Source organism: Aptenodytes patagonicus, chromosome Z (genome assembly GCF_965638725.1).
Source record: "Aptenodytes patagonicus chromosome Z, bAptPat1.pri.cur, whole genome shotgun sequence".
Lineage (NCBI taxonomy): Eukaryota > Metazoa > Chordata > Aves > Sphenisciformes > Spheniscidae > Aptenodytes > Aptenodytes patagonicus.
In genome coordinates this window covers 72951045-72961278 of record NC_134982.1, presented here as the reverse complement: position 1 = coordinate 72961278, position 10234 = coordinate 72951045, and the positions used below count along the sequence as shown (strand labels likewise).

The following is a 10234-nucleotide window of genomic DNA, read 5'->3' as shown; positions in this document are numbered from 1 at the left end:
CCGGGCCGCGCATGCGCCTCTCCGGACTGCGCCTGCGCCGTCCGCAGACTGCTCCCGCGCCGGCGGTCCGCGCATGCGCCGTCGCCTCCGCCCGCCAGCCCGCCGCGGAGAAGATGGCGGCGCCGTGAGCAGCGTGGCACTGCCCGGTATCCCTCCACCATGAGGAACCTGCGGCTGCTGCGGACCGGCGGGCGCCGCTCCGCCGCCGCTCCGGGCAGCCCGCAGTGCTTCTGCCTCAGCGCCGAGTCCGGCACGGTCCTCGTGGGCTCCCAGCACAGCCTTCTGGAGCTGGGCCCCGCCGGGGACTCGGTGAGAGCCACCGCCGGGCGCACCGGGAGCCGCGCTCTCTTGTCGCTGTCAAGCTCGGGCGAGGGCTGTGGCTTCGTGGGGAGGGTGTTGGTGCCTGTTGGCTCTCGCGCATCGCTGCGTGCGTGCTGTTAGGGGGGGCTTTGGCCCGCCCGTTGCAAAGGTGGAATGAAGCGTTTGTGCCTCCGTCAGCGGGAGCGCGTCGGTGTCCGCCGGGAGCTCGCCTCTGGGCGGGTCGCGGCTGCCCTCTGATATGGCTCGCTCTTTGTAGCGGTGTTTGCGAGGTCTTGGAGCCTCCTGCTGCTCCCTGCCGCCACTTGCAGCTGTCTCATGGTGCCTAGGAAGTTGGCTGTGAGGCTGTACTGTGATCTTAGTGGCTCAAGTGATTTGCTGTGCTTTTGAAATACTAAATCTGCCTCCAAGAGGGTGGTTGTATTTGACACGGGCCATTGCTGTGGTTTAGTCTTAAGCATGATCCGGTGAGCAGTTGCAACAGAGACAACTCACAAAACCGAAGCAAACAGGCAAAAGGATAGTGAAAAGTACACGAGGAAGGTTTTGAAACCGTGCTCCAGGGGGAAAAAAACATACCGCTAAAGAAAAAAAAATGCTATTGAACCATGAATTCCTGTTAGAGCTGGGTTGCAGTGTCTTCTCTGGAAACACACTATGCATCTAATCTGTGGAGAAGTATGAAAAGGGGGTTAGAAGATGATTAGCAAGACAAATTGGAAGTTGTAGTATTGCCGTTTATTATTTGCTCCCTTATGTGAGTTTTCTCGTTGGCTGTCTAGCACTTTTAACATAAGAGGACCTTCACAGTTTCCTGTGGATAAGTGAAGATAAGTACTTGCACATTAGCTGTTTCCTGGTGCCATTCACATACTCACTTCTGCTGTGTAATGCTTTTTGTAATTGCAGTAGGATGAAATATACCCATGGATGTTATTCTGTCATTTCTGCAACCATCCCAGTGAGGTGATGTGTAGTTAATAAGTCATTGGCCTCTCTATGTCAAGGTGACAAGAGAAGTTTCCTTGACTGCGGAGGGTTTCATGCCCAAGGATGGAAGCGGCTGCATTGTGGGTATCGAAGATCTTCCAGAGCAGGAGTGTGTGTGTGTCGCTACAGCAGCTGGAGACATCCTACTGTGCAATCTCGGCACGAAGCAGGTAACATGGCAGGAAAGACACAACAATATTGAGGGATTTCAAAGGGAAAGATGACACTGTTTTAATTTCTTCAGGGGGCAGTTATATGTTTATTACATACTGAGCTGTGGTTAGTCTCCCTTTTCTTGTCAGATGAGCTGATTTTTGTGGGAGCCTTGAGCAGGACTAAGGACAGAATATACACTCTGTAAAAGAACCGGAATTGAAACGGTGGCTTGCCTGTCCACAGCCCTAGTCCTGTATGTTTGCTCAGGGGGCTGTTGGCATACACCCAGCAGCACAGGATCCACTGGACAGCCTTACAGAAATAGAATATTGCTGAGACTAGGTACAGAGTAAAGTAATCCATTCATAACTCACAGTGTAGCTACCTCTTTATTATTATCAGTCAATACAGAACATCATGCTGACATGACTTAGCTGAAGAGAGGAGAAAGTGTTGTGATTTGAAGAACACTTGGAATAAAAAAGCCCTAGAAAACACTGAAGGGAAACCAAAATATCTTAGCTGAGTAAATATGGCAGGAACTGAGATACTTGCTTTCTGTTCCTTCTTCAGTGTCAGATTTGTACAGTCTTCAGCAAGACACTTAAACGCCACAGCAGCACCCTCTGAAATCTGCAGCAGTTCCCACAATACCAGCCCAACAGTGCAGGTGTAGGTAGGCATGAGATGACAGTGGTCTGTCTGGGTTAGCTGTCAGATTGTGGTTATTTGCAGCTCACCTGTTTTGGTTCTTGTTTGGGTTTGATTTGCAGATACCACTTAAATATACAATCAGCTGTGTCTGAAAAATGTGTCCCGTGTTGCAACTTAAAACATGTCATAAGGGAATAGAGATTAACAAAAGATGTGATACGTGAGACTTCTCTTGCACGGATATATGGGTCAGAGTTGAGGTTTAACTTCAGATCCTTTATTTCAAGGCTTTTTGGCTTACTTTATCAATTTTAAAGTTGTGTTCTTTTGGTGCAGTCTGGGCACCAAGAAAGAAGTCTTGAAGGTTACTCTGCTTGTTCTGAAAGCTTTTGCATGTGGGTGATGGTTACTCTGCCACCGGTGCCCAGTCCCACTTTGTTTACCTGAAAAGATGGTGACACCCAGGCTTAATTCCTTGAATGGCATCATGATGCTGTTTGTCACAATTGTTCTGTTCCATGCCTTTTGCAAATCAGGATAAGTGTCTGACAGCAGTTCTCTGCCCACTGCTCTTGCTTATATACTCATGATGGCCCAGTAAAACTGGCCCAGTTTTTCATAAACTTTGAAGTTAGTGCAGCTATATACAATTGTCAAGTTCAGCATGCACAGGCTGGTCAGAGTTTTAATGGATATAGTGTCCCTTAACTGCATGTTGGGATTCTCTAGGTAAGAACTATTGTGCCTGTGTTTTGTGACTTCAGTATGTTTACCAATGTAACCACAGACCTGATCAGGCAATATTAGTATTAACACTATACATGCTGACATAAGGCTGAGAGTTGCAGAATAAAGCTCTTATTAAAACTGCATATGGTAGAAAATGCTAATCTCTAGGTTATCTGGGCTCTCATATATAAACATTCTGGAACCACCTCTGGTTAGAAATGTCTCTTACCCCTCTACAAAGGGTAAGTAAGACTTGTGACTTTTCTAAGTAGGAGAGGATTTCCCTGCCTTGGTGACTGATTGCCTTTGTGCTGGGATGGTGCTGCACTGGTGTTCCTGCACTTCTGTGATCTTATTTTGGTCTTGCAGGTGGAATGTGTTGGAAGTGTGGACAGTGGTCTGAGTACCATGAGCTGGAGTCCTGACCAAGAGCTTGTTTTGCTTGCAACAGGTATCAACAACACCCTACAAGCTTTCTGCTTTTAGGAGTGAAACTCACTATGGCCGAAATGTAAAACACAGTTAAGTTTAAGATAGAGGAAGCAAAATACAAAGTTACGAAATTGAGGCTAAGACTTAAAGAGAGAAAAAAATCCACTTGATCCCATATATGAGATTTCATTTCATGATCCATGAGGTGCTTTGGTGATACAAGCAGAAGGTCCTCAGGCCCAAAAAGCTGAGTCTTACAGAACAGTAATTAGTCTTTCAGATCTTACAAGGAAGTATATTTGGTCTTGCCTCTAAAACATAAAAGACTCCTGCTTTATATCCCCATTTGATTTCTTAGTAACAAATACTGCTTCTTGTCCTTTGGTAGGAAATATATGTGTCACAGCCTCAACTTAGCTACAGATGTGTTTCACCTAGAAAATAAAGTTAACCTCAAGCAAAACAGAATCACAGAATGCTTGAGGTTGAAAGGGAACTCTGGAGATCACCTATTCTAACCACCTTGCTCAAAGCAGGTTACCTGGATCAAATGGCTAGGAACTGTGTCCAGTCAGGTTTTGGATATCTCCAAGGATGGAAACCCATCAACTTCTGTGGGCACCCTGTTTCTGTCTGTGACCACCCTCACCGTAAAAAATTGTGTTTTCTTATGTTTTAATGGAATTTGCTGTATTTCAGTTTGTGCCCATTGCCTCTTGTGCTGTCACTCGGCACCGCTAATAGTCTGGCTCTGTCTTCTTTACTGTACCCCACATAAGATATTTATACAGACTGATGAGATTCCCCCTGAGCCTTCTCTCCAGAGCAGTCTGACTTCTCTCAGCCTCCCCTCACGTGACAGATTCTCCAAGCCATTAATCATCTGTGTGACCCTTTGCTGGACTCATTCCAGTATGTCCTTGTCTGTCTTGTACTGGGGAGCCCAAAACTGGAGCCAGCATGCCACATGTGTCTCACCAGCACTGAGTAAAGGAGAGGGATCACCTCCCTCAACCTGCTGGCAACACTCCTAATGCAGCCCAGGATTCTGTTGGCCATCTATGCAGCAGGGGCATACTGCTGGCTTACGTTCAACTTGGTGTCTCCCAGGAAACACAGATCAGTTTTTTGCCAAGCTGCTCTCCAGCTGCTTGGCCCCCAGTCTGTCCTAGTGCCTGAGATGATTATTTTCTAGGTGCAGGACATGGCTTTTTCCCTTGTTGAGCTTTATGAGGTTCTTGACAGCCCATCTCACCTACATGACAAGGTCCCTGTGGACAGCAGCACAACATTCTGGTGTACCTGCTGCTCCTCCCAGTTTTGTGTCATCTACAAACTTGCTGAGGGTCCCATCCTCCAGGTCATTAATGAAGATGTTAAACATTGGCCCTAGTGTCTCGGGGGCACACCACTGGTGACTGACCTCTAGCTGGACTTTTTGCCACTCATAGCAAGCTTTTGAGCTTGGCAGTTCAGCTGGATTTCAGTCCGCTTCGCTGTCCTTTTCGCTATCCTTCATGAGTTTGTCTGTGACGATGTTATGGGAGACAGTGTCAAAAGCCTTATTAGAATCAAGATAAGTAACATCCACTGGCTTCCCCATATCCACAAGTTACTCATCTCATTGTAGAAGGCTATCGGGACAGTCAGGCATGATTTCCCCTTCATAAATCCATGCCAATTGCTCCCAATCACTTTCTTGCCCTTCATATCTCAAGAAAAAATGTTTAAGAGTGCCAGGTACTTATTTTGAAGGTGGAAAGAACTTTTTAAGGTTAGGCCAGGGAACGTGTTTTTGAAGAGAGAGACTTGAAAGTGTTCTTCTGTTCCAGTTTGAGATTTTCTGCTTTGAAGGATGTGTTCTCTTTAGTATCATATTACCTTTAGAAATATTTCTATATTCAAGTCCATGACACAACAATATGACAACACAGGAGAACGCTGAGTTTTTATTTGCTGGAGATACCATTACCAAGACTGTATTTAATGTCTACCCTGCAGGTCAGCAAACACTCATCATGATGACAAGGGATTTTGAACCAATTACTGAGAAGCAAATCCACCAAGATGAATTTGGGGAAGGTGAGAGGTGCACTGAAAGGAAGTTGTTCAAACTGATGTCACTGATGTGTTGTAAGCATGTAGAAAGTAAAGAAATGGAGCTGAGCACTTACTGGGCCCCAGGAGACAATTTAGACTGTAAATTTAGACTTTAGCTGGGCAGCTGAAGGGGAATGCCAATATTTTACTTGTCAGCATAAATTCAAGTAGGTTCCCTGTACTAGAAGACTTTCTGGGCTATGTAAATTTCCTGCAGGTTTTAGAATTAAACTTGGGTGGAAGGTGTGGGTGACTTGGAGCTGTGGTTGTGTTTGCCACACTGTGCAGGGTAGTGCTGTAAATCTTCCACTACAATGACTATTTCTTCTTCAGGAAAGCTTGTTGCTCTTGGCTGGGGTAAAAAGGAGACACAGTTCCATGGATCAGAGGGAAAACAGGCAGCGCATCGCAAACAGACGGTATAATACAAGTTCTCTTATGTTAGGCCCATGCTGTCTCTGGGAAAACATGTATAAAGAGAGTTTCTGTTATTCCTGCGGTGCCAGTTTGCCACCGCCTTTCTGGTAGTTGTCTTCAAAGGCTTCTTCTGTTTGTTTCTGTTGTTACCTGAAATCCAGCATTTTTATCCTCCTCCTAATTCAAGACAGCAGCTGGGAGTACTTAGGATTGTTCATACAGAGCTCAAAGCAAGAAGATTTGCAAGCACTAGTGCTTGCAGAGGTAAAGCCACCCTTAAATCAGCATGACAGATTTTGCTGAATGTGTGCTATATACTAAAGTGTTCATATGACCAAGAGAAATAGCATGCAGTTTGGCTGAGAGGAGCAGAAATAACAGTAGTTTGAGCTCCCAGAACGCAAGTGTAGAAAGATTTGGGTTACTGAGCACCAGCAGTCATGTGAGGCAGCTCCATGTGCCTACACATTTTAGCTCTTTGCTCCTTTGTATGACACTTCATTGTTTGGGTCTTGCTTTCTCTACTTTTTATTTGGTGAAAAGTCAGGTAGCTAAAAACACTCCACTGCTGGATTTTTCTTCTTCTGTTTAAGTTTCAAAATTAAAACTGTCCTGCTGAAACTTGGCAGGCTAGAGCACAGAGACGTGAAATGTGGCCTGTTCCAGCTTTACTGTTAGGAGGGACAGGATGACACTTGGCTGCATCTGGGAAAATATGCCTAGTTTGACAAAGTTAAACCTTTGAACAGCTGCCTCTTTATGTGTATTATTTTTTTCCTGTGTTGTTCTGCGAAGAATCTGTTTGCCTTGAAGAACACTACTTCTCATCCCAGCTTCTGTCTGCCACACAGACTGCCTGGATGGCGTGCCTTTCTCTCCTTTCTCCTTCCAAGGGGTTGTGACTCCAGGCATCAGTCATGAACAAACCCTAATTCACCCTTGTGTCTAGCTTATGCACAGCTGGTCTATAAGCAGAGACTCTGGTGGAAGGGAAGGATAGTGTGTGATCATGTGAATAGACAGTCATATGCACTTGCAGGAGGAGCAGACTGAATTTAAAGATCGTTTTAATTCTAGTATTTCCTAAAATAACATTCTGAGTAATGAATTTTTAACTTTGCAGCCTTCAGATTTTGTAATGGACTGATTTCATGCCAAGGCTCTTGGAAGAGCTGGCTTAGCAATGCAGTCTGTTTAGACAAAGACAGCAGTTGCCTTCCCAACCTTTGATGCAACTTTCTTTTGTGTGACTTCAGGAAGTGTCACCTACTTCAGCCTGGGATGATGGCAAGCCTCGGGTGACGTGGAGAGGAGATGGGCAGTTTGTTGCAGTGAGTGCTGTCTGTCCAGAGACAGGTATGGGACCAAACTTACTTGAAATACCAACATGTGTAAGGGGCTTCTTAAGCAGAAACTAGGCAAGGCAAGAACTGGCTGGTGTTTGTGGTCTCTTGGCCACTTAAAGCAAGGGTGAGTTGAGCAAGTTAATTGCTCTTTTCTCTGTTTTTGTGTTCTCAGAGGCATTTTATAGACACGATCTTTTGAACACTTTCTTTGCAGTTTGGTTTTCAGTCCAGTGAGAAGCCAGGAGAGGTTACTACTGAGTAGTTACTACCTAAACTGCTTCTTTCACCAGTGTTAAAGCACGACTCAAGCTCTAAGCAATCTCTGATGGGCTCCCAGTGCCAAATGGATGAATCTGTTTGGGTTGCCATACCCACTGTCCCTCATACTGGCAGTTTGGCCTTGCACATTTTTGTTTAAATAAAGGTAATACTTCTCCCTAGGTTTTGCCCTAAAGCCAAAGCAGTGATAACAGCATACATTTCCTGTAAGACTGTAATTGATGTCTTCCATGATAAATATTACTGAGCAGTTTAAATGTATTGGTCAACATATTGAACTGCACCAAACTGCACTGCTCTTCCACTAGTTTGGGTTTTTACCTTCAGTACTTCAGATTAGGGAGGATCTTGCATTTATAGGAAGATTTTAACATTTCTATGGTGAAAGTTGAAGAAGGAAATGGCTATGACTGAGCTACATCAGACTGAAATTCCTACTCAGTTCCTTTAGAGTCACTCAGTTACTTATGGGAGAAGTGCCTGAGACAGAATAAGTTCTTACCTCTTAAGGTGTACAAGAGAAATCTCCTTTTTATTCATGTGTGTCGTGGTTTAACCTCAGCCAGCAACTGAGCACCACAGAGCCGCTAGCTTACTCTCCCCTGGCCCAGTGGGATGGGGGAGAGAATCAGAAGAGTAAAAGTGAGAAAACTCGTGCGTTGAGATAAGAACAGTTTAATATTTGAAATAAAATAAAGTATAATGATGATGATGATGATGATAATAATAGAATATACAAAGCAAGTGATCACAATGCAATTGCTCACTACCCACCAACCGATGCCCAGCCAGTCCCCAAGCAGCAGCCCCCCCGGCCAGCTTTCCCCAGTTTATGTACTGAGCATGACGTCACATGGTATGGAATAGCCCTTTGGCCAGTTTGGGTCAGCTGTCCTGGCTGTGCCCCCTCCCAGCTTCTTGTGCACCTCCAGCCTTCTCAGTCGGTAGAGCATGGGAAGCTGAAAAGTCCTTGGCTAGTGTAAGGACTACTTAGCAACAACTAAAACATCGGTGTGTTACCAACATTGTTCTCATCCTAAATCCAAAACACAGCACTGTACCAGCTACTAGGAAGAAAATTAACTCTATCCCAGCTGAAGCCAGGACAATGTGCATCAAAATTTGCTTTCCTACCCTCATAAAATTAGAATAGTCTCTTCCCAGTGCTTTCCTACACCTTTGTCTCATTGCTCTCTCAACCTACAGGTGCTCGGAAGGTCCGAGTATGGAACAGAGAGCTTGTGCTGCAGTCAACAAGTGAACCTATCTCAGGATTAGAACAAGCACTGTCCTGGAAGTGAGTAGCAAAGCAGTCTGCATGCTGGCAGCAGAGTGTTGCTTTTTATTCCTTGGTCACAGTCTTTGATCAGCATCAATTTCATTTCTCCTGTGTTTGTTTATTTTTCCCAAAACTTGAAGAAAGCATCCTTCTAATCCAGAATGAGGAAGAGTAGCCCTTTAAACCCTGAAAAGCCTAGTACTTGCATTACATGTGGGAAGAAGGGATAGATTCTCTGCACAGTCTCAATGTCAAGTGTTTTTGGACTCAGCTGTTTAAATAGGAATATTACAGGTCCCTTTGGCAGTGCTGACATTTACTTGCTCACCTGAGGATGTCATGAGCCCTGGAAAATATCTGTGCTGGACCTATGACTTTGTCTGAACAGTGCTGAGGAAAACACATCCTCTGCTGCCCTTTTCTTCAAGTCTCTGGAGAAAATGTGAGATGATTGGTGTTTAAAATGACAGCTAGTTATTATGTGAGCAAGCACTTTTCATTTGGCTCTTTTTTAAGGCCCTCTGGAAACCTGATAGCATCCACGCAAGAAAAACCCAACAGACATGATGTGGTTTTCTTGGAGAAGAATGGACTTCTTCACGGGGAGTTCACCCTCCCGTTTCAGAAAGGGCAGGTCAAAGTAAGTGCTGTGTCTGGGCTTCTTTGATTAGACTGTAATGGAGAGGAGGACTAGGTCTTTTCCATATTCTAGGAGGAAGTTGCTCACTTAACACTTAGTGCTGGTCCTAATGGAAAAAGTGATCTGAAAAGAGAACAAGGAAGAAGCCTGTGGAGAAGATGCAATGCCCTCTGTAGGCCCACGGCACAGAGACAAGTACAGGGGGATTGTAGCCCTGGGGTGCTTCTGGCCCCTGTATACTTTCTACCAGGCAAATGCTTCAAAAATGCTGTTCAGGATGTCAGCTGTTGCAAGAGTGAGGTGAAATACTCACATTATCCCAAATAAGAGAAGTGAGAAGCTACTGCTAGGATGTTACTTCAGCTTCTGCCTTTGGATGCTGGGAGGTCTTTTGGCAGATGCTTCCTCAGTGCCAAGGCAAGCAAAGAGAACAGTACTGTCATGTTTGTGGTTTTATCACCTCTTCAGCTGTGTGGAACCGCTGTGACAGGTGCTGCTTTCAGGATGCTTTGCTCCAGCTGTTGGGAGCTTTGCAATACATGAGGGCTATGTTAGTACATTTACCCATGCACCTCACATTGTTGAAAATAAGGAGCAACTCATGGTCTTGCAAACCAATTGGGAGCATACCCACCCTATGCAGAGGCAACAATATCAGTAAGAGCCGTGTTTGTTTCTGCAGGTTAATGAACTGCTTTGGAATGCAGATTCTACAATCCTGGCTATATGGCTGGAAGACCTGAAGGTGGGAAACTCCATCCCAAAGAGTTATGGTGAGACCACTATGTGAGGCTCTGGCTCTTACACTTGCCTGCAAATGTGGTTATTAGTGGGTATTCCTCTGCAAGTTAGGAGACACTGGGGAGGCTTACCTACAGCTTTGAGACCCCTGTG

At 45.2% G+C, this 10234-nt stretch overlaps 1 protein-coding gene across 1 annotated transcript in view; it reads left to right on the top strand.

The window, feature by feature from the left end:
• Positions 1-117: 117 nt before the first annotated feature.
• ELP1 (elongator acetyltransferase complex subunit 1) overlaps positions 118-10234 on the top strand; it is a 35187-nt gene continuing 25070 nt past the window's right edge. The window contains exons 1-9 of the mRNA XM_076362067.1: positions 118-309; positions 1326-1478; positions 3217-3298; positions 5281-5361; positions 5713-5798; positions 7053-7152; positions 8628-8718; positions 9217-9340; positions 10023-10113. Coding sequence (XP_076218182.1) covers positions 160-309; positions 1326-1478; positions 3217-3298; positions 5281-5361; positions 5713-5798; positions 7053-7152; positions 8628-8718; positions 9217-9340; positions 10023-10113 — 958 coding nt within the window. The 5' untranslated portion in view covers positions 118-159. The remainder of the gene's footprint in view (positions 310-1325; positions 1479-3216; positions 3299-5280; positions 5362-5712; positions 5799-7052; positions 7153-8627; positions 8719-9216; positions 9341-10022; positions 10114-10234) is intronic.